Raw genomic sequence first — 24394 nt, 5'->3', positions numbered from 1 at the left:
TAGGTAACGTTTTTTTCCACAAAGATACCCAGCAAAGTGATAAGCGTTGATGGAGCCCAGGGGGACACAGCACAAGCCTTTCATATTGTCCCTGGCCCGAGGGTACACAGGAGTACAGGTGAGCTTCTTCCCAGCAGCAAAACACAGGGCAAGGGTGGAGCAGCATCCAGGGAAGCCTGTCCTAGTCTCGGACCAGAAGTGGCTGGTCACGTGGGAATAACCTGCTCATCGCTCTTTCCTCACGCTCTGTAGGAAGAGACGCAGGGTTTGGTTTTCTATAGCTCAGCCCTGCAATTACAAGACGTAGTGTTTCAGGGTCATCATAAAAGGCCATCGGGTCCCTTCTGGAGACCCCTGGCCATGAATTAAAACTTAAAAGTCCCAAATTCAGGAGTTCCCATCGTGGCTCTGTGGTTAACGAATCTGACTAGAAACTATGAGGTTGTGGGTTCGATCCCTGGCCTCGCTCAGTGGGTTAAGGATCTGGCGTTGCCGTGAGCTGTGGTGTAGGTCGCAGATACAGCGTGGATCCCGCGTTGCTGTGGCTCTGGCGTAGGCTGGCGGCTACAGCTCCGATTTGACCCCTAGCCTGGGAACATTCATATGCTGTGGGAGCGGCCCAAGAAATGGCCAAAAGACAAAAAAAAAAAAAAAAAAAGTCCCAAATGCATCATTGTAATGTTAAAGAAATGTTGTAATCCTTTGACGAAGTTAAGTAGGCTTTTAGGAATTTATTGTAAGAAAATAAGGATGTGTTTCAAAACGTAATGATTAGGGAGTTCCCTGCTGGCTCAGCAGGTAAGAATCCAGTGTTGTCACTGCAGTGGCTTGGGTCACTGCTATGGCACGGGTTCAACTCCTGGCCTAAGAACTCCCGAATGCCATGGGTGCAGCACCCCCCCTCAATTTTTTTTAATTGAAAAAAAATATATAACTATCAGGATGAATCACTAAAGTACCATTTAGAAAGTGACAAACTAGGCATTGCTCATGGGAAACAACTGGGCATATGGCAGATAACATACGGTACATTCATAAAATGGGATGCTCGGAGTTCCTGATGTGGCTCAGCCGGAATGAATCCAACTAATATCCATGAGGACATAGGTTCGATCCCCAGCCTCACTCAGGGGGTTAAGGATCTGGCATTGCTGTGAGCTGCGGTCACAGACATGGCTCGGATCCCGCGTTGCTGTGGCTGTGTCATAGGCTGGCAGCTACAGCTCAGATTTGACCCCTAGCCTGGGAACCTCTATATACGCGGGTGCAGCCCTAAAAAAGAGACAAAAAACAAATAAATAAAATAAAATAAAATGGAATGCTCAGCAGATAAACATGCTATAGAAGAACATTTATTGACATGAAAAGGTGTTCAGGACATAGGGATGAGTGAAAAATGAAAGACCGTAAAATAACATAGCAATGACTCCGTTTTTGTAAAAAATAGATATGTATATATAGCAACAAAAAAGATTTGCAAGGATATATACTAAAGTGGTAACAGTGCTTATCCCTGGAAAGGGAGCCTGTGGGTGTTCATTTGTTCTTTGGTTACCTGTGTTTTCCTTTTTTCTATAAATCACATAATTGGCTTTTGTAAAGAGAAAATGTTCATCTATTTCAGCCCTTCATTCTGATTAAAACAAAACCAGTTGGAAAAAAAAAAAAAAAGGGCAAAAAAAAAAAAAAAACCCTTAGTTTTCAGAAACAGAAATGATTTCCAAGTTGCCACAGAGGCAACAATTTTGTTCTCTGTGGGAGCTGATGATAACCTTCACAATCACAGCCAAGGTCAGGTTCTTCCCCCAAGTCCGATTCAAAGGGAGAAGGATGCTTCCCGAGACCAAGAGGCTCACCTCCAGCCTGGGCCCCCCTCTTCTTGCTGAGTCACCAGCCTCAACATCTTCAGAGCCATGTCTCCTTGGTCGGAGGGAACCTAGAAGCAAGCAGTATTCGAGTTAGTGCTCCTGGTTCCATTTGGGGCCAGGTTCAGGGGCGGCAACCTGAGACTCTGCTCCCAAGAAAGGGGCCAGCTCTGTGACAGCAACCTGGGAGGACAGCTGCCCTTGGGTGCATCCCTTAAGAGAGCTTCCCGGAGTTCCCATTGTGGTGCAGTGGTTAACAAATCCGACTAGGAACCATGAGGTTGCGGGTTCGATCTCTGCCCTTGCTCAGTGGGTCCCTAGCCCCGGCGTTGCCGTGAGCTCTGGTGTAGGTTGCAGACTCGGCCCAGATCCCACATTGCTGTGGCTCTGGCGTAGGCCGGCGGCTACAGCTCTGATTAGACCCCTAGCCTGGGAACCTCCATATGCCACAGGTGCGGCCCTAGAAAAAGGCAAAAAGACAAAAAAAAAAAAAAAAAAAAGGAGAGCTTCCCTTCTGAGAAATGACCCTGAACTAGACAAAAGCTCTTCTGGGTCCCTACCCTGCTGGGCTCCAGGGGCTTAGAGAAGTGAGCATTTAGGAAAGCACCTTCTATTCCATTTTGGGCCGTTCTGTTGATTTCTTTCTTTCTTTATTTTTTTTCTTCTTTTTTTTACAGCCGAACCTGTGGCATAGAGAAGTTCCTGGGCTAGGTGTTAACTCAGAGCTATAGCTGCTGGCCTACACCACAGCCAAGGCAACACAGGATCGGAGCCACACCTGTGACTTTGTGGCAACGCCTGATCCTTAACCCATTGAGTAAGGCTAGGGATCAAACCTGCATCCTCACAGAGATCATGTTGGGTTCTGAAACCACTCAGCCACAGTGGGAACTCCCTGATTTCTTTCTTCCTTCCTTTTTCTTTCTTTCTTTCTTTTTTTTTTTTGTCTTTTTAGGGATGCATCTGAGGCATATGGAGGTTCCGAGGCTACGGGTAGAATTGGAGCTGTAGCTGCCAGCCTAACGCCACAGCCACAGCAATGCCAGATCCTTAACCCATTGAGCGAGGCGCAGGGATCAAACTTGTGTCCTCATGGATGCTAGTCGGGTTCATTAACCACTGAGCCACAAAGGAAACTCCCCTGATTTCTTTCTTTCTTTCCTTCTTTTTTTTTTTTTTTTTTTTGGTCTTTTTGTCTTTTTAGGGCCTCACCCACGGCATATGGAGGTTCCCAGGCTAGGGGTCTAATCGAAGCTGCCAGCTTACGCCAGAGCCACAGCAATGCCAGATCCAAGCCGCATCTGCGGCCTACACCACAGCTCATGGCAACACTGGATCGTTAATCCACTGAGTGAGGCCAGGGATCAAATCTGAAACCTCTTGGTTCCTAGTGTACTTGTTAACCACTGAGCCACGACGGGAACTCCCTGATTTCTTATACAAGGGCCCTGTGCTTGTGTTACTAAGGACCCAGCTATTCAAGGAAGAGGGAAGGTTCTGAACATTTTAAACATTTTAAAGGATTCTCTGTGTGGGAAGAATCCCATTCTGAGAAGGGGTAGGAAACAGCCATGGGGGAGGCTACCAGCAAATCTGTAACCAAATACAAACAAGACCCTTTGTTTGGGTGGCACTCCCACTTTTACATTGTTAAAACAATGGTTTATATTGTTCAGCTTTTGTTTTTCTCTAAGACTTTTCTTTCTTTTTTAAAGCCATACCCGGGGCCATTGGAGGTTCCCAGGACAGGGGTCAAATTGGAGCTGTGACTGCCAGCCTCACCACAGCCACAGCAATGCCAGATTCAAGCTGCGTCTGAGACCCACACCACAACTCACAGCAACGCCAGATCCTTAACCCACTGAGCAAGGCCAGGGATCGAACCTGAAACCTCATGGTTCCTAGTCGGATTCGTTTCCGCTGTGCCATAACGGGAACTCCTTCTCTAAGATTTTTCAAAGGATTCCTTAACAAAAAAAAACTTCCCCTAATGGATGAAAAGGAGGGGGGTGGGGTGCGCACAAGGCTCGGTTTCTCTTCCACAAAGATGGTGGGTAGAGTTGAGGGCTCCAAGTTCTGAAATCCTTGGGCTCCACGACTCTCTCACCCTCCTGCCCGGCAAGATCCTCAGAGAGCACATGCACGGTGAGGTAGACCAAAATGACATTTCATCAACTAAAAGGGAAGTGGTTGGGGATGATTTAGTAAGACTCTCCATGAGCTATTTTAAGGCTGCCCCCAACTGACGTCTTGTTCTGTCTGTGACAAACCAAGAGGAAAGGGGCCTGACCTCCAAGCACCCCTGACAGTCCACGGCTAGCTCCTCCCAACCCCCGCAGGGACCCCTCCAGACAACAGCGCTGTGCATTAAGACTTCCTCCTGCCTCTTCCGAGTCAATAGCGCAGGTACTCAGAGCCTGGACAAAAACACCTTCTTTTGTCTTCTAGGGCTGCACTTGTGGCATATGGAGGTTCCCAGGCTGGGGGTCAAATCAGCCTCCAGCCTATACCACAGCCACAGCAATGCCAGATCCAAGACGCATCTTCGATCTACACCACAGTTCACAGCAATGCCAGATCCTTAACCCACCAAGCAAGGCCAGGGATCGAACCTGCATCCTCTTGGATACTAGTCAAATTCATTAACCACTGAGCCAGGATGGGAACTCCAGAAAGATTTATTTTTTAAATGAAGTGCTAATAGCAGAGTTTCATTAGAGACACCGCCACGCCAAACCCAACACACTTCTAAGACCAGCCCAGGCAGTGCACACACACACCACCAATGCCTGCAGCTCCCTGTCCCCCCCTGATCCCGGCCGCTGCAGTAAGCCTAGAATAAATGCTGACTCTTACCATGTGCCCAGCTCTGAGAATCCAGTAGAAAGCCAGGTTCTTGTAGGACTTGACAAAAGCAGATGTTTCCGAAGACTTAGGGTCACTGTACAGCGGCTTCCATCTCAGCTGATTGAATTTGGGCAGCTCTGCCCACTTCAGTTTTCGTAACCAGGCCTCCTGACCTGGCCAGAGGGACAAAGAAGGGTGCGGCATTAAGAGCTGGGTGGAGCAGGAACAGAAATCTGGGTCCTATATCTTGGTGTGGAATTCCTAGGCTGGATGAGTTTCCTAGGATGAAACTCACGAATGCAAATTTCGGTGCAGTGGGTGTGGGCGGGGCCTGAGACCCTGTAATTTGCAGCTCGGAGTGAAAGGTAACACTGTGACCACTTTTTGCCTCTGACTCTCCCACTGCCCTACACTCTGCAGAAAGGAAATCTGGAGGCGGAGAGGCTGCCAGAAGGATGGAGAAGTCTCAAGGCAACGGACGGTCTCATGGATCACGTGGGTCAAACAAGGAAGAAACGCAGAATCTTTTCAAATGGCCCTCAGTGCCTTTGGCTTAAGAGTCGTAAAAACATCCAGTTCTGCTGATGCTGAGAAGCACTCGCACCTGCCAGACCACGTGCCTCGATTTGCCTGCCAGTTCTGAGAACCTGCCTGAGCCTCTCCCTGGCCCTCCTGAAACCTCCGACAGCCAATACGGCAGGGCCCCCACAAGGACCATTTCACTTGCATCCTCAGGTTTACAGAGTCACCTGGGTCTAGTGCTTATTCACTTGCAGAGCCTACTAGCTCCGGTGACACTGCCAAAAACAATGAGTTTTTTGTCCCCTCAGGTCCATGGTGCCTTTGTCCAGCGGCCAGGGAAATGTCCTCTTTTTGACTTTGGGGTGTCCTTTTCTTTAATCATATTTAAGTCCTCAAAAGCTGGCCAGGCCAGGCTTCTCTGAGGGGGTCACTACCTTCAGCTCTGCCCTCTTCAGAGAGTGAAGGTCAAGGGGTGGCGGTAGCAGGAAATGGCCTTCCTCCTGCATTTCAAAGTCACCAGCCCCAAAGGGCCACTTCCCCTGGAGCTCAAGCCATGACACTGCCTTCCCGCACCCCTCCGAGTGGTTCCTACCCATGGTGTCCACGATGAGGTCGAGCTGTCCGTTATACACGGTCACGTTGACCCCGGCTTCTAGCAACTCGTCTACAATGCTGATGACCGGCTTCATGAAGTCCCCCTCCATGTTCAGAAACACATTGGTAGCCTGGCCTGCACAAGGGGAAGGAGACAGAGGCAGCAGCTTGGAACTTGCCAGAACAAGAGGCATCTTGCAGCCCAGGGCACCCAGCATCCACAAGGAACCACCGGGTAACACCTAAGAAGACTGACATCCACCGACCCACCCAGAAATCTGTGCCTCGAGCTGGCTGTGTGCAAGGAAAGCACAGAGGGAGCTTGTGATGACAGCAGATTTGACAGCTTGTGAGGAAGGTTAATGAAACAGGGAGGTTCAGAAGATACGCTTTGGGCTGGTCCTCTCAGGATACAAGTCTCTTTGGAGCCACCATTGGTTTTCCTCCTTTGCTGAGTAACATGAAGGCCAAGTTGTTTTTTTGTGGGATTTTTTTTTTGGCTTTTTAGGGCCACATCTGCGGCATAGGGAGGTTCCCAGGCTAGGGGTCTAATCAGAGCTACAGCTGCCAGCCTACACCACAGCCACAGCAATGCCAGATCGAAGCCGCATCTGTAACCTACACCACAGCTCAGGGCAATGATGGATCCTTAACCCACTGAGCGAGGATAGGGATCGAACCCGTGTCCTCATGGATGCTAGTCGGGTTTGTTAACCACTGAGCCACAAAGGAAACTCCACGAGGGCCAAGTCTTAAGTTCTGAATGAGTAGGGCTGCCTCAGTAATAAAAAGGTCAGCTCGAGACCAATTTGGAGCTGGTGTTGGTAAAGTCACACGGATGACCACCCCAGGTGAGAAAGGAATTGGTCTGCGAGGCATTCTTGCTGGATCCCTAACTGATACCACCACGATGCTGAAAAACAACAGCACTTGCCATTGTTGATTTTTTAAAAATCTTTTTTGTCTTTTTAGGGCCTTACCCACGGCATATGGAAGTTCCCAGACTAAGGGTCCAAATGAAGCTGTAGCCACCGGCCTTACGCCATAGCCACAGCAATACCAGAGCTGAGTTGTGTCTGCGACCTACACCACAGCTCACGGCAATACCCGATCCTTAACCCTCTGAGCGAGGCCAGGGATCAAACCCGCACCTTCATGCATACTAGCCAGGTTCATTACCACTGAGCCACGATGGGAGCTCCGGGTATGGCTTTTCTAATCTCAATGGTTTCTTATGGAAAACATCAAACTGATACAGCAGTAAAGAGCAGACAGAGTGTGATGACTCCCGTGGACCCGCTCCTGCCTTCAGCCACGAGCAACTCATACCCAGTGGTTTCATTTCTCTCCCCATCCACTTCCCTTACCAAGCCCTTATTATGAACCAATTTTCAGTTGTTCTTTCCTGTCTCTGTGTGTGTGTTTGCTCCTCTATGAGTCATGGGTAGTGATACTGTTCTACCCGTAACCCACCATCGCCATCACCAAAACCCATCCTACAAATTAACTATTTCGAGTCTTTGATGTTTCACCTCTCTCGCCCCCCACCTCTACAAAAGGCACTTAATTAGGTCACACTAGTTACCTCCCCAGAAGCAGTCTTCAGGAATGATTTTGAGTTTCTTTCTGATGGGCCCATTCATGAGCTGACTCAAGGCATTCTGTTGTAGGTGTCTCACGTGGCGCTGGAAAAGACGAACTAAGACCAGCGGGTAAGCGGTGGGTTAAAGGACTGGAAATAAGACCAAGAGGAGCTCTTTTCTAAGCTGGGGATGCTATGCCTAAGAGGATGCTGTGCAAAAGGGGAGGCCTGCACCTGGAAAAGGAAAATCATCCACTCCCTGGCTCCCCGCCCCGGCTGGGGGGCAAAAGTCAGGAAGGTGACCAAAGGGGAGATGCTTTGTTAGTTTTGATTGCTGCATTTTATGTACTTGGGGGCCATGGAGATTATCTAGCACGGCCAAAGGCAATCAGCTGGGTGGAATCTAGCGGCCTCCGGCAGCTTCCATATGGAACGAGGATGCAAAGAAGTGGGCTCAGCTGGAAGACAACTCAATCCAGCCTTTAGATGATTGACACTCTAAATCAATGCGCAAGAGCAGGTTTTCCAACTTTAAAAACACTAAGGGCAAGAAGCCAGATGCAAAAGACTACCTAGGGCATAATTCCACTTCTATGAAATGTCCTGAAAAGGCAAATCTAGAGACACAGAAAGCAGATCAGTGGTTGCCTGGGGCTGGAAGTGGGAAGACCAATCGACTGCAGGCAGACATGTGGGTTCTCTCTGCAGTGATGAAAACCTTCTAAAACGCTCATGTGGGGATGAGTGTACAACTCCGTACGTAAACTAAAAGCCACGGAATGACACACTTAACATGGGCGAATGTTATGGCATATAAGCCATAAAGCCTTCTAAAACATCGGTTTCCTCTAGCATGGAGGCTGCGACAGGGTCTAGCAACTTCAAGGTCCACTCACCTAGGTGGCTCTGGGTGAATTCTAGACTCGACTCCACTGCAGACATGGGGGAGCTCTTCGTTAAGATGTTATAGAAGTTCACCCCATCTGTGTTCTGAAATACAGAAGCATGTTTGGCTGTTGGCTTTATTTATCCACTACCAGCGGGTAGGCGGTGGGTTAAAGGACTGGAAAGATGCGAAACAGACAGGCATCTGGCTCTCCATCCTATCCAAGGACAGGCTGCACTCGACATTTGCTCGGACCAAGAGAAATGCAGCTCTGGGAGTTCTCAGTGTAGCTCAATGGGATGGGTGGCGTCTCTGCAGCACCAGGATGCAGGATTGATCCCTGCGCTGGCACAGTGGGTTAGGGCATCCGGTGTTGCTGCAGCTGTGGCGTAGGTTGCAGCTGCGGCCCGGATCTGATCCCTGGCCTAGGAACTCGATATGCTGAGGGCTGGCCAAAAAGGGGAAGGAAGGAAGGAAGAAAGGTAGGAAGGAAAGAAGATATGCAGCTTTGAAGGGTCAACGACCAGGGGTGTGGTGTCAGCCTGGTTTCCTGAGGGGTAGTGAGCAGCTCATCTGAGTGGAATTCCGATGCTGCAGGAGCAAACCAAGGGCCTGTGTGTTCATTTCTGGGGAGAACTGCGAGGGTCCTATACACTCAAGTCATCAGCCTGTGCATTTTGCCCCCCAACTGGGGCCAGAATGTTCCTTGGCAAGGATTTAAACAGTGGCCTCTGCAAGACATTTTCTTTCTTACAGAAGGCGTACTTTTAATCGAGGGGCAGACAAGTCTTGCAGGATAGGGTGGCTTTCTCACCCTGTCCCTGCTCAGCCCCATCAGATTTCTCGTTTCTCTTCACATTATCTCCAGACTTGTGGGCAGTCTCAGGACAGACCCCAATCCTGACATCACCAACCAAGGTCCCTTTATTCCTGGGAGAAAGCCAAGCAGGTTGGCCCCGAGTGGGTCCCCTGTTACCTGTTCGACAACCATTTCGGCTTTCCCCCACAGGTCGGTGGCCTCTCTGTAGAGTCCCTTGTTGATGGCATCCAAGACTTGCTCTGCAACCTGAGACACCTCTGCCAGACCTTGGTCATCGAGAAGAGACTGGAAAGCAAACCAAGAACCAAACGGCCCACTTTGCTAGAGACACACATCTGGCACTGCTCCAGTCAGGGACAGGTAACAGAAAGGGGGGGGAGGAAGGAGAAAAGGGGAGCATCCATGCGAAAAGCACAGCTTTACAAGTGATGCGTTTACTGCTGAAGGAAATACAGCAAAATGTCATCTGAGTCTGGGTGATGGCTAGGTGGGTGTGGACCACAATGTTTCAACTATTCTGAGCATTTGAAAATGTATAATCAAAAGCTGGGGGGATTTTAGGAGTTCCCGCTGTGGCGCAGCGGGAATGAATCTGACTGGGAACTGTGAGGTTGCTGGTTCGATCCTTGGCCTTGCTCAGTGAATTAAGGATTCAGGGTTGCCGTGAGCTGTGGTACAGGTTGCAGACATGGCTCAGATCTGGCCTTGCTGTGGCTGTAGCCTAGGTTAGAGGCTCTAGCTCTGATTTGACCCCTAGCCTAGGAACCTCCATATGCTGCAGGTGCGACCCTAAAAAGCAAAAAAAAAAGCTGGGAGATTTTAAAATGTGCATTTCTGGGGAGGGGGAGGGAGTGGGATAGACCGGGAATTTGGAGTTAATAGATGCAAACTATTGCCTTAGGAATGGATAAGCAATGAGATCCTGCTGTGTAGCACTGGAAACTATATCTAGTCACTTATGATGCAGCATGATAATGTGAGAAAGTAGAATGTATACATGTATGTGTAACTGGGTCACCTTGCTGTACAGTAGAAAATTGACAGAACCCTGTAAACCAGCTATAACAGAAAAAAATAAAAATTATTAAAATCAATATCAATAAAAAATTAAAAAAAAATAAAATGTGCATTTCTTTTACGTGGAGAGATGGGATAATTGTGCTGATGTTTCTTTAAATTTGTCCCCAAGGTCAGCTTAGGGGCTTCAATTTGCTATGGATTATTTGATATATCCTTAGGGAACAGTGTCAACTGTAGGCAAACCCAGCTAGCACTGTCCTTCCTGGGGACAGAAGAGGTCAGCTGGGCTGTTTACCGGGGTGCAGGGTTGCATCTACTTACCATGCTGTACAGGTAAGGCCCCCAGGAGACCACCGAATCTAAAAGAAACCACATACTAGAAAATAAGTTGGTTGTGGCTCTGTCCTCCCAAAGAAAAACTTAATTCGATTTTCTCCCAAAGCAGGAGGCAGAAGTAAGAAGCCCACTGGTTGAAGTTTTCTGGTGGCCTACTGGTGAAGGATCCGGCGTTGCCACTAGTTCGATCCCTGTGCTGGGAACTTCTGCATGCCATGGGCCTGGCCAAAAAAGGAAACTCATGGCTTTGGGCTTGAAGCCCCCACACACTGCTTTTTGCTTTTTTTTGTTTTGGGCCACACCCACGGCATGTGGAGGTTCCCAGGCTAGGGGTCAAATCAGAGCTACAGCTGCTGGTCTACGCCACAGCCACAGCAACGTGGGATCTGAGCCGAGTCTGTGACCTACACCACAGCTCATGGCAACGCTGGATCCCTGACCCACTGAGTGAGGCCAGGGATCGAACCTGCATCCTCATTCCACTGAGACACAACAGGAATTCCTTTAAGGCCCTTTAACTCACCAGTGCCCATGCAGGGCTGATGTCTCAGTGGGAGGTGGGGCGAGGCTGTGGGGGCCTTTCTGTTGACTCAGGACTAATGGCACATTAATTTGGCCTGATACTGGCCCAGCAAGTGAGTCATGGCTGGTGATGGCACCACAGACAGGCTGTGCGTGTGCAGTGGAGGCTCTTATCTGCAGACTTCTAGACTTTTTGACAGCTTAAAATATTTCCCCGCCCCCACAGCTCTGCTCTGCATCCTGCCTGCTCCTCCAATTTGAGGACACTAGCTTCCGCCAAGGAGCTAATTAAGGAAGAAGATTAATGATTTCGCAACTCAAGTGTCTGTGGCTATGCTGCCAATCAACTCAATCCAAAAATATTGAGAATTTACTAAGAGACTGAAGCCAATAAAAAGCTTTATAAAATAAAGTTGGGCTTGGTTTGAACAAGTTCACAATCACCATAACGCTAAGAAAGGTTAGTGCTGGAGTTCCCGTCGTGGGTCAGTGGTTAACGAATCCCACTAGGAACCATGACGTGTGGGTTCAATCCCTGCCCTTGCTCAGTGGGGTTAATGATCCGGCATTGCCGTGAGCTGTGGTGTAGGTCGCAGATGTGGCTTGGATCCCGCGTTGCTGTGGCTCTGGCGTAGGCCGGGGGCTACAGCTCCGATTCGACCCCGAGCTTGGGAACCTCCATATGCTGCGGGATCGGCCCAAGAAATGGCAAAAAGACAAAAAAAAAAAAAAAAAAAAAAGAAGAAAGAAAGGTTAGTGCCATTGAGAGATGTCCCAACAAAGTATCAAGGACCATAAGCTTTTTTTTTTTCATGGCCACACCTGCGGCACATGAAGTTCCTGGGCTAGGGGTTGAATTTTGGAGCTGTCAGCCTATGCCACAACCAGTCTATGCCAGCAATGCCAGATCCAAGCCAAATCTGTGACCTATGCTGCACCTTGTGGCAATGTTGGATCCTTAACCCACTGAGCAAGGCCAGGGACCGAACCCGCAACCTCAGGGTTCCTAGTCAGATTTGTTAACCCCTGCGCCATGATGGGAACTCCTTTTTTTTTTTAAATTTTTCTTTTTTGGCTGTCCTATGGCATATGGAGTTCCAGGCCAGGGATCAGATCCGAGCCGCAGTTGTGATGCAAACTGCAGCGAGGTAATGGTTACGTTTGTGGATTGCTTGTGGCCTGGATGTGAATCCTGGCTTTAGCTGCGTGACTTTAGGAAAACTGCTTAACTTTTCTGAGTCTCAGTTTTATCATCTCCAAAACTGGGATAGTAACAGCATCCCATGGATGCTATTGTAAAGCAGCTGTTAAATGAAATGAGCACATCCTGTTATGGAGTTGGGATGAGCCCTAGAAGGAAGCGTGAGACTGTCACTCAGAGTGAGGCACGTGGCAGGCAACCTGCTGGCCCCTCACACCACGGGTCAAGGTCTCTGCAACACTGGGAAGTCCTAGGAGGTACATCCAGGAAGGAACACCAAAGAGCAGCTCTTCTCACCGTAGAGACTCTGCTCTCTGTTCTGTTCTTTCAGTCTTGCCCTGAAGATGCTGAGAATGAGGGCAAGAAATAACCATCCCAGGAGTTCCCGTCGTGGCGCAGTGGTTAACGAATCGACTAGGAACCATGAGGTTGCGGGTTCGGTCCCTGCCCTTGCTCAGTGGGTTAAGGATCCAGCGTTGCCGTGAGCTATGGTGTAGGTTGCAGACGCGGCTCAGATCCAGCATTGCTGTCGCTCTGGAGTAGGCTGGCGGCTACAGCTCCGAATAGACCCCTAGCCTGGGAACCTCCATATGCCGCGGGAGTGGCCCAAAGAAAGAGCAAAAAAAAAAAAAAGAAATAACCATCCCAAATGCCATCGGAATAACTTGAATCCAATAGGGACATGGCTCTGGAACAAACCAAATCTCCATCTTTTAGGGTGAAAATAGTACCTCTTCTAAATCATTTTTTTTTTAAAATGAGGCATAAGCAGCACACCTCACAAACCATAAACATACATTTAGAAAAGGTGATTAACATATACACTCATGGGAGTTCCCGTTGTGGTGCAGAGGTCACGAATCTGACTAGGAACCATGAGGTTTCGGGTTTGATCCCTGACCTTGCTCAGTGGGTTAAGGGTCTGGCGTTGCCGTGAGCTGTGGTGTAGGTCACAGATGTAGCTCAGATCCCACGTTGCTGTAGCTGTCTCGTAGGCCGGCAGCTGCAGCTCTGATTCAATCCCTAGCCTGGGAACTTCCATATGCCATGGATTTGGCCCTAAAAAGCAAAAAAAAAAAAAAAAAAAATGCAGTCATGTAACAACTACCCCAATGCAAGTATAGACCACAGAAAGCCTAGAAAGTTCCTTTGGCCCCCTTCTCCTCCCGCCTCAAGAGGCAACTTCTCTTCTAAAGGCTTCTGAAACAGTTTGGTTTCACCTGTGAACAGTCATGTTTTGTTAGGTAAGAGCAGTCTTTTTTCTTTTTTTCTTTCTTTTTTTTTTTTTGCCACACCCGCAGCATGTGGAAGTTCCCTGGCCAGGGATTGAACCCAAGCCACAGCAACAACCCAAGCTGCTGCAGTGATGCTGCTGGATCCTTAACCCACTGCACTGCAAGGGAGCTCCCTAGAGCAGTAATTCTGTTTTTTTTTTCTTTTTTTTCTTTTTTTGGCCATCCTGTGGCATATGGAGTTCCAGGGCCAGGGCTCAGATCCCAGCCACAGTTGTGACCTACACTGCAGCTGCAGCAACGCTGGTGCCTTTAACCCACTGCACCAGGCCAGGGTTCGAACCTGCATCATGGTGCTGCACCACAGCGGGAACTCCCAGAGTAGGGATTCTTAACCAGGGGTGATTTTGTCTGCCAGAGGACACTTAGTCATGTCTGGAGATATTATTGTCCACTGGCATCTAGATAAAGGGTAGAGAGGCTAACATCCTACATTGCATAGGACACCCCCCACAGCAAAGAATCACGTGACTCAAAATGTCACAGGGCTGAGATGCTGACATCCTCGCTAGAGTTAACCCCACCACGTGACTGTTTCCGATGCCTGAAGCCACATCCTGGCTGTCTGGCAATACAAGAAGCTTTAACCTAAACTCCCAACAGGGACACGTAGGTTATGAAACTGCAAGCCTCAGAGTTTTAGAACCAGATGGTAACCCTGTCCAGTAGCTGGGAACTTCACCCCAAATGTTGATGGAGGGGACAAGATGACAAACACCTGGGTTTGATTCCTGCCTGGGCCACTCATCCTGTGCATCAGAGAGCAAATACCATCACTTCCCTGAGTCTCTGGAATGTCTTTAGCTATAAAATTCAATGCTTTGGTTGAGAGAATTAAGTACGAGAATTCGGTCCAACCTGTAGCACCCCATGGTAAATGCTTTGTAAATGAGTTCTCACCCCCAAATTCTTTGGAAACTCCTGGGGCAAACGCTTCCTGTGCTGATCTCGCCAAGAACCCAGAAAATTCCACTGCCTTCTTCTTCGATCTGGACAACACAATCCAAAGCCCCAGCGAGGGGTAGAGAAAGGGAATTTTGAAATGTTTGAGTTTTCGTTGTGGCTTAGCAGGTTAAGAACCCAACATAGGCATTTCCGTCGTGGCTCAGCAGTAACAAACCCGACTAGTATCCATGAGGACTTGGGCTGGATCCCTGGCCTTGCTCAGCAGATTAAGGATCCAGCACTGCCATGAGCTGTGGTGTAGGTTGCAGACTTGGCTTGGATCTTACATTGCTGTGGCTGTGGTGTAGGCCGGCAGCTATAGCTCCGATTCAACCCCTAGCCTGGGAACGTCCATATGCTGCAGGTGCAGACTTAAAAAGAAAAAATTACAAAAAATAAAAAAACAAAATGTCTGAAAATATCCTACTTACCAAGGGGAGAGATCCAGGAGTCACCTAAAGCAACGCCGGCAAAGTTGCACTGGATGGTCCCTTGCTGAATGGCCTGAAAGAAGAAGAGCCAAGAAACATCCTTGTCAAGGGGGCCCAGGAGCCTCCATCCCTTTCTTGGCATGAAGGGTGCAAGCCTTTATCCACTGCCTTTCCTGAGCACAGAATACTCTGCCTACCTGGGGTAGTCTGGGCACCCAAAGGCATCAGACACCCAGAAGAGGGAGGCGTAACTCTTGCCATTTGCAAAATGAGTAGGACCTGTTTGAGTTTTTCTGCACTGTGTTCACAAGGGTGTTGGCAGGATGTGTGGGATCTGGTATGGCCCCTATCTTCCTTGCAAGGGACACGGGTCCCCTTCCCCCTTGAGGCCTGTGATTTCTCACAAGAAGCCCTGGGGACACTCTGGGTGAATGGTCACTGCCCAAGTGGCCATCATCAAAGAGCTGGGAGACCTCCTGGGGAGGTCCTCTCGGGTGGGATGGATGCCTCAGGACTGCAAGCTCATGCCCCCCTACTCCTTTTATTTATTTATTTATTTATTTTCTACTTATTTTTGTCTTATTCGGGCTGCACCTGCAGCATATGGAAGTTCCAGGGGGCTCGAATTGGAGTTGTAGGTGCCGGCCTACGCCACAGCCACAGCAATGTGGGATCCCAGCCGCATCTGCGACCTACACCACAGCTCATGGCAACGCTGGATCCTTAACCCACTGAGCGAGGCCAGGGATCAAACCTGTGTCCTCATGGATACTAGTCAGATTCGTCTCCACTAAGACATGGAGGGAACTCCTCCTTTTATTTATTTAAAAGGAATACATCTGCCCAGAAGCAGAACACTGGAAACAATCTAAATCAGTAGGATGGGCTAAAAGAATTATGGTTATTTTCATGCTGTATGATGCAACTTAAAAAAAGATTAAGAAGGTTTAGCTGATTTACTTCTATAAAGTGGAACACTTCCTCTTTTTTTTTTTTTTGTCTTTTTCTAGGGCCGCATCCACGGCATATAGAGGTTCCCAGGCTAGGGGTCGAATCGGAGCTGTAGCCACCGGCCTACACCACAGCCACAGCAACTCGGCATCTGAGCCGTGTCTGCAACCTACACCAGCTCACCGCAATGCCAGATCCTTAACCCACTGAGCAAGGCCAGGGGTCGAACCTGCAACCTCATGGATCCTAGTCGGATTTGTTAACCACTGAGCTACGACAGGAACTCCAAAGAACATTTCCTCTTCATCTGGGACTACTGATGTAACAAATTAAGTTCCTTTTGGGAAAGCCAGATAGGCATTCTCCTGCGTCGCAGCAGGTTAGCGACCTAACGTTGTCACTTTAGTAGACTGATTTGCTGCTATGGCTCAGTTTCCATCCCTGGGCCAGCAACTTCCATGTGTCGTGGGTCCAGCCAAAAAGAAAATGGAAAAAAGCAGATAAATGCCCAAATCTTCCCCTCTTATTACCCATGTTCAAAGCTGGTATATTCATTATTTTCTTATTTTAGATCTCTGATGTGGTGATCTCTTTCTTCATTTGTGCTTGCCGTATTTTCTTTTTTCTTAGATTTTTTTCCTAATTTTTGAATTTTTTTATTGTTATTTCCCCAATACAATTTTTTAACAGACAGATGTAGTTTCTAATTTCCTGTTATGTACATATACTGCTTCTTATCAAAGCTTCCATTTTAAAAAGAATTAGTAAAGTTTAAAAAAACATAGCTTAGGAGTTCCCGTCATGGCTCAGTGGTTAACGAATCCGACTAGGAACCATGAGGTTGCGGGTTCGATCCCTGGCCTTGCTCAGTGGGTTAAAGATCCGGTGCTGCCGAGAGCTGTGGTATAGGTCGTAGACGTGGCTCGGATCCCGCGTTGCTGTGGCTGTGGCATAGGCTGGTGGCTACAGCTCTGATTCGACCCCTAGCCTGGGAACCTCCATATGCCATGGGAGCGGCCCAAGAAAAGGCAAAAAGACCAAAAAAAAAAAAAGTATATATATATATATATATATATATAGCTTATATTATGTAACATGGAGAAGACAGGCAATGTTTTATAACTATCAATGGAGTCTAACTTTTAAAAATTATGAATCATGGAGTTCCCGTCGTGGCGCAGTGGTTAATGAATCCGACTAGGAAGCATGAGGTTGCGGGTTCGATCCCTGGCCTTGCTCAGTGGGTTAATGATCCGGTGTTGCCGTGAGCTGTGGTGTAGGTTGCAGACGTGGCTCAGATCCCACGTTGCTGTGGCTCTGGGGTAGGCTGGCGGCTACAGCTCCGATTGGACCCCTAGCCTAGGAATCTCCACATGCTGCAGGAGCGACCCAAGAAATGGCAAAAAGACAAAAAAAAAAAAAAAAAAAATTATGAATCACTATATACACATAAACCTGTAACTTACATAATAGTGTACATTTATAATTCAATTTTTAACAAACCTCATATAAGCTCACTATAAAACAATGAATCACAGAAGGAGACAGGAGAAAATGTGAAAAAACTTTTTACCTCTGCCCAACTACACCTTCACACTCACTAGTGAACCACAGTTAACGTGGTGTATGTCCTTCTAACTCCTTTTTTTGTGTTCACAGGCAAATATACACATACAAATAGGTATGTATACACAGATCTACCCATTCTTTCTGATGGCTGCAAAGTGTCCATACACATTCAAGTAACCCTCTATGAATAGCCACTGAGCTTGTTTTCCATTGATGGACATGATAAGCAATGATGAACTAAATATCCTCTGACACAAACGCATGTATAAGTATTCCCACAGGACAGATTCCTGGAAGTGAAGTTACTGGGTCAAAGGACACACAGACTTTTTTTTTTTCTTTTTTTTTTTTTGCTATTTAGGGCTGTAACCATGGCACGTGGAGCTTCCCAGGCTAGGGGTCAAATCAGAGCTATAGCTGCCGGCCTACACCACAGCCATACCAATGTGGGATCTGAGCCATGTCTGCAACCTACACCACAGCTCAAGGCAACACCAGATCCTTAACCCACTGATCGAGGCCAGGGATCAAACCTGCATCCTCATGGATGCTTAGTCAGATTCGTTAACCATTGAGCCATGACAGGAACTCCAAAGGGCACATACACTTTAAAAGATGATAGTACAGCCAAATTGCCCTTTTAAAATGATTTACCAATTTTCATTCCCATCAAAGATGCATGAGAGCATTTATTTCTCTGACTTCTTACCAAAACTGGGTGTTATTGATCTTTTAAATATTTGCAAATCTCATAGATTTGGCTAACAAAGGTTGAAGACTGTTCACTTGTCTGTTTGCATTTCTTCTATAAACTGCCCATATTTTTTGTCAATTTTCTATTAGTGTATTAGCCTTATTTAATAGATTACTAATATGAATGTTTTTTTCTATTATAGATTTGTATGTGAATGTACATCTATTATTTTCTTTCTTTCTCCCTTTTTTCTTCCTTCCTTTCTTTCTTATTGTCATCTTTTTAGGGCCACACCTGTGGCACATGTGCCATATGGAGGTTCCCAGGCTAGGAGTTGAAATGGAGCTACAGCTGCCAGCCTGCACCACAGCCACAGCAATGCGCAATCCAAGCCCCATCTGCGACCTACACCACAGGTCATGGCAACGCTGGATCCTTAACCCACTGAGCGAGGTCAGGGATCGAACCCGCATCCTCATAGATATTAGTCAGGTTCATTTCCACTGAGCCACAGCGGGAACTTCCCATGTTCACCTTTTATTTATTTATTTATTTATTTTTGTCTTTCTCTCTTTTTAGGGCTGCACGCACAACATATGGAGGTTCCCAGGCTAGGGGTCCAATTGGAGCTGTAGCCGCCAGCCTATGCCACAGCAATGCAGGATCAGAGCCGTGCCTGCGACCTACACCACAGCTCATGGCAATGCCGTATCCTTAACCCACTGGGCCTGAGCGAGGCCAGGGATCAAACCTGCATCCTCATGGATACCAGTCAGATTCGTTAACCGCTGAGCCATGACGGGAACTCCTACCTTTTAAATTTATTTGCGGAATTCTAAGAAGTTTTCAATTTCACTGTGGCCTAAAAATGTCCAAGTTATCCTTTTCGGTTTTTGGCTTTTTCATCTTATGAAGGAAAGCTTTTCCTACCCAAGATTAGACAACTTTTTTTCTATATGTTCAGGTTCTCTTATTGTTTTGATCTTTATGTTAAATTTTTTAAATCTATTGAGGACAGCTATTTTATGGAAGGCAAGAATCTAACTTTACTATTGTCCAAAGTGATAGCCATTTGTCTCCAAACCACTTATTGAATAGTCTATTGTTTTCTCAATGATTTGCAATGTCATCTTATTTATATATGATCATTTGTGAGATATATATGTGAGTTACATAAGACACATAGATGTATATACACACATATACATAAGTGTATATAAAATACGTTTCTAGATTCTTCAGCCTGCTGCATTTATCTGCACTTGCTTGTGGCCACACCAATACTGCATTGCTTTACTGGCTGTAGCTGTATAGCTTATCTGATATCTGATGGGACAACCTTCATTGATCTTCTCGAAACTTTTCATGGTTATTAATGACAGACTTACCCTGACTCTGTATGTACCAGGTCCTGCCCAAAGCATATTCCATTATCATCTGAGTATAACAAGGGGTAGAGTCAGTTTCTGGCTGAAACCGAAACGAAGTCATTGTCCCCATTACCTTGTGAAGTTCTAGAGCAATGCCCGCAGCCATTTTTCCTCCATAGGACTCTGAGAAAATGTAGAATGGAATCGTCTAGGAAGAAGAGGAATTTACAGAGAATTAAATACCCTGAATGCCTTTTAACTCATGTGAATTGATGTCAATTTTTTAGTGCACCGAACGGCCAGGCGAAACAAATCTGCTTCTGCTGGGCTTTCCTCCAATCCCCTATATCAGATTATTATGTTTGACCAAAATACTGGCTCCAGGGTCATGCTTTCAAGCCAAAACCACCTTTCTAGATGACTGAAATGAAAACCCACAACCTGATGCTGGATGCAAAAAGGCTTTCTCTGGAACCATCTGGGCACGGAGCCCTGGGGGAATTTAAGTGCCCTCTGATGGATGCAGTGCTGCAACTGTTAGCCCCTGGCTGAGCTGTTCCCGGCTTACCTGGAATTCTTTGTGGCGATCAAAGAAGGTCTTCAGGAGCACCATCATGTCTGATGCCACCGTGGCCAGGTCTTTGGCGTAGGCATTACTCCTGTTCACGTAACTGAACCCAGTGCCCACAGGGTTATCCACAAACAGGAGACTGGCTGCCTGAAGCTACACGCCATAGAGGAAAGTCAAATGTTGCAATCAGCCAGGCACTCATCAAGTTATCTTTTTTATTTTTTTCGTTTTTGGGCTGCAGTCAAGGCATATGGAAGTTCCCAGGCCAGGGATCGAATCTGAGCCAGAGTTGTGACCTATGCCACAGCTGTGGCAATGCCAGATCATTAACCCACGGTGCCACAGTGAGAACTCCTTTTTATTTTTGGTGCCCATGGCATGTGGTGGAAGTTCCCAGGCCAGGGATCAAGCTCTCGAAAACACTCAAGCTACTGCAGTGACAATGCTGGATCCTTAACCTGCTGTGTCATAAGAGAATTCCCACACCAATAATCTTTTGATCATCTTATATGAGCTAAAAACAGTAACAACAACAACATTTGTGAGAATATCAGTATGGTTATGATTCTGTCTGTAAAACAGACTTTTAGAAATTTGGAATGGGGGAGTTCCCTGGTGGGTCAGCATTAAGGACTAATGGTTAAGGATTCAGCATTGTCACTGCTGTGGCTCAGGTTGCTGCTGTGGTGCTGATTCAATCCCTGGCCCAGGGAACTTCTGCATCCCGTGGGTGCCACCAAAAAAAAAAAAAAAAAAAATTGGAACAGGAACACAGAGTACTATGGCAAAGAAAAGGATGACCCATGAGGTTGCAGGTTCAATCCCTGGCCTCACGCAGTGGGTTGGGGATTCGCTGTTGCTGTGAGCTGTGGTGTAGGTCGTAGATGCGGCTTGGATCCCATGTTGCTTTGGCTGTGGCATAGGCCAGTGGCTACAGCTCCAATTGGACTCCTAGCCTGGGAACCTCCATATGCCACGGGTGCAGCCCTAGAAAAGATACTCTTAGGTATATATGGCCCCTAAAATTGAAAATAGGGGCCCAGGAGTTCCTGTTGTGGCTGGCCCGAGAGGGGTTAGGTAAGAATGATGGGGCGGGGTGACAACTAGACGGACAACTAGAGAGACATTGAAAGGGCAGAGGACAGGAGTTCCCTTGTGGCACAGCGGGTTAAGGATCCAGTGTAGTCACGGCAGTGGCTGGGGTCGCTGCTGTGGCACAGATTCAATGCCTGCTCGGAAACTTCCACATGCTGCAGGTACGGCCAAACAAAAGGGAAAGGGGGGCCTGGGGAGAGGGCAAGGGGTGTGACGTCTCGATGAAGTCAAGAACCGAGGTAAGAGAGTAGGAGAGAGAGGAGAGGACTGGAGGCTCTGGCCAGAGGGTGGGACCTGATGTCTCGGATTGCAGGAATGGCTAATACATGGGTAATATTCAGGTCAAGGGTATCTGCTACAGTCGACAGAGGTTCCTGCAGGCAAGTGGCGCCAAAGGTCACTGAGTCAGGGAGGTGACTGTCCCAAGAAACAGAAGAGGCTGGCTAGAGAGGAAGCCCGCGTGGACAAGTGCCCAAGGCCCCGGGACCCAGAGGCAGAGAGGGTGGAGCGGCTCAACTTGGGACCCCACCCAGAGTGGGGCAGAGCCGGGTGGGGCTCCCTCTCTGGAAGGGCCACGTGGCAATCAGAGTGAGGGGCCTTCCTCACTGTACCCAAGTAGTTCTCCGTGGTTTGAGATCACTGTCAAGGGGCCCGATTTCCTCAAAGTTCCCGAATCCAGTGCTGGAACCACCCGGACCGCCCTGTGGAAGGAAAAACAGAGAAAACGTTACTCAAACCTTGGTCATCACAATGGTGACCACATGGGAGTTCCTGTCGTGGCACAGTGGTTAACGAATCCGACTAGGAACCATGAGGTGGTGGGTTTGATCCCTGGCCTCGCTCAGTGGGTTAAGGATCCGGCGTTGCCGTGAGCTGTGGTGTAGGTCGCAGATGTGGCTCGGATCCCGCATTGCGTGGCTCTGGCATAGGCTGGCAGCTACAGCTCTGATTAGACCCCCAGCCTGGGAACCTCCATATGCCACGGAAGCAGCCCTAGAAAAGGCAAAAAGACAAAAAAAAAAAAAAAAGATGACCACATTCACTCCAAATGATTTATGATTTAGTGATGGCCAGGTGAGCCAACCTTACATATAAGACACAATTGATCCAGTGAACCAGGTCCATCTGTACTAACTAAGCCCCCCTCCCAGGGACTCGAAAGTCTTTCTGAGAAAAGGAACCAGCCTGGGCTGAGAGTCCCCAGAGGGAACTATCCTAACTCTATTCTCTGAGCTTGAGCCTTGGCCTAATACAGGGCTCGCTGGCTTCCAACGCCTCTCATTTCAGAGATGAGAAGTAAGGCGCTGGAGTAGACAGGGCAATTAGGGGCTCTGCCAGGACTGGACCCAGGGCCTTGTGACTCTCAGCTACCCTCTCCTCAGTGTCTCTGAGGATATCTAAGGACCCTGACTGAGGGGCAGTTGGAGCAAGCTGGTCCCCCAGTGAGAATGAACAAATCCCAGGGCACGAAGCACTTCAATATTTCGGGTGTCCAGGACCAGGGGCGAGGCAGGATTCTGAATGTAAGCTCGGTGCTAGGGGCCTGGGTAGTGAAAGGCAGAGATTCTGCGGATTCTAAGGGCTAAGAGAGGGGAGGGGGCCTTTCAGAAAATGGTCAGGGGAAAGGATGGTGAGGCTTTTCTGGACCAGTTGAGCCAGGATACTGCCTCCCTCTGCAAGATGGGCAGGAAAGGGACATACACAAAGACGGAAGGGAATGGCTCAGGCAAAATAGAACTCAGAAAAAAATTTTTTAAATTAAAAAAAAATTTTTTTAGAAAGGTAAATTTGGGAGTTCCCACTGTAAAGCAGCAGGTTAAGAACCTGACTGGTATCCATGAGGTTGTAGGTTCAATCTCTGAGTGGGTTAAAGGATTAACCATCAAGTATGGTATAGGTTGCAGACATGGCTTGGATCTGGCATTGTTGTGGCTGTGGCGTAAGCCGGCAGCTGCCAGCTCTGATTTGACCTCTAGCCTGGGAACTTCCGTATGCCATAGGCCCTAAAAAGGAAAGAAAAAAGTAAAAAGAAAGGTTAAGTTTGGAGTTCCCTGGTGGCCTAATAGCTAAGGATCTGGCATTGTCACTGCAGTGGCTCAGGTTGCTTCTGAGGCGTAGGTTGGATCCCTGCCCTGGAACTTCCACATGCCGTGGGTGCAATCAAAAAAAAAAAAAAAAGGAAAAAAAGAAAAAAAAAGAAGACAACATAGAGTCAGGGCTCAGGGGTAGCTAGAGGACCTCAACAAGGAAAGACTATGAAACTATTTAATGTTTTGCATCTACACTAAGCTGACTATTATAAAACTGGGAGGCTATAAATCCCTCTAATTAATTACATGTACTCTGTATCTTATGATTTCCTAACACAGTAGTAAAGAGTCACAAACCAGAGGGAGCTGTTCATTGCAGTGTATTAATTACAGCAAAAGGATGCAATTCCAGTGTCTCCCATTAGGGGAATGAACTAGTAAATCAGGACATGTCTACAGGATGGAATGTGACACTGCCATTTGGAGTCACAAACTATGAGAATCTATGAGGCAACAGTGAAAAATGCTTATCATGTAACAGACAATAAATTAGGAGCAAGTGTCACCGCCATTAACAAAATGAAAAGACGAGCTACTGAATGGGAGAAAATATTTGCAAGTTATATGACCGATAAAGGATTAATATCCAACATGTATAAACAACTTATGCAACTCAACATCAAAAAAACAGGATTTCCCTTTTGGTTAAGGATCCAGTGTTGTCACTGCAGTGGCTCGGGTCACTGCTGTTGCGTGGGATCAATCCCTGGCCTGGAAACTTCCACATGCCTTGAGCATACAGCCAGCCCCCCGTCCCTCCAAAAAACAAGATCCAAAAATGGGCAGTAGAACTCAACGGCTATTTTCCAAAGAGAAAATGCAGATGGCCAGCAGGCACATGGAAAGATGCTCAACACTGCTAATCAACAGGGAAACAAATCAAAACTACAATGAAGTATCACCTCACATCTGTCAGAATGGCTATCATCAAAAGGAACACAAATGACAAATGTTGGAGAGGATGTAGAGAAAAGGGAATCCCCCTACACTGTTGGTGGGAATGTAAATTGGTGCAGCCACTATGGAAAACAGTATGGAGGTTCCTCAGAAAACTAAAAATAGAACTACCATATGGCCCAGCAATACCAGTCCTGAGTATCTATAAAGACACTAATTTTGAAAAGACACAAGCACCCCAAAGTTCGGAGCAGTATCGTTAACAATCGCCTAGATATGGAAGCAACCTAAGTG

General features: G+C 47.6%; 1 protein-coding gene across 1 annotated transcript in view; it reads right to left on the bottom strand.

Annotated features, from left to right (window-relative positions):
- Positions 1-1336: 1336 nt before the first annotated feature.
- SCPEP1 (serine carboxypeptidase 1) overlaps positions 1337-24394 on the bottom strand; it is a 31180-nt gene continuing 8122 nt past the window's right edge. Inside the window, exons 3-13 of the mRNA XM_005656968.4 lie at positions 21725-21814; positions 20016-20171; positions 19581-19655; positions 14864-14936; positions 10458-10495; positions 9273-9401; positions 8307-8400; positions 7414-7527; positions 5827-5964; positions 4722-4885; positions 1337-1936 (exon numbers count right to left, since the gene is read on the bottom strand). Of these exons, the coding sequence (XP_005657025.1) occupies positions 1853-1936; positions 4722-4885; positions 5827-5964; positions 7414-7527; positions 8307-8400; positions 9273-9401; positions 10458-10495; positions 14864-14936; positions 19581-19655; positions 20016-20171; positions 21725-21814 (1155 nt within the window). The 3' untranslated portion in view covers positions 1337-1852. The remainder of the gene's footprint in view (positions 1937-4721; positions 4886-5826; positions 5965-7413; positions 7528-8306; positions 8401-9272; positions 9402-10457; positions 10496-14863; positions 14937-19580; positions 19656-20015; positions 20172-21724; positions 21815-24394) is intronic.

The sequence above is a fragment of the Sus scrofa genome, chromosome 12 (genome assembly GCF_054392235.1).
Source record: "Sus scrofa isolate SSC_HxYL_T2T_F1_AM1 chromosome 12, Sscrofa_HxYL_maternal_Yorkshire_Landrace_v2.0, whole genome shotgun sequence".
NCBI classification, from domain to species: domain Eukaryota; kingdom Metazoa; phylum Chordata; class Mammalia; order Artiodactyla; family Suidae; genus Sus; species Sus scrofa.
The sequence above is the reverse complement of the archived record's forward strand: the minus strand, read 5'-3'. Positions and strand labels throughout refer to the sequence as shown.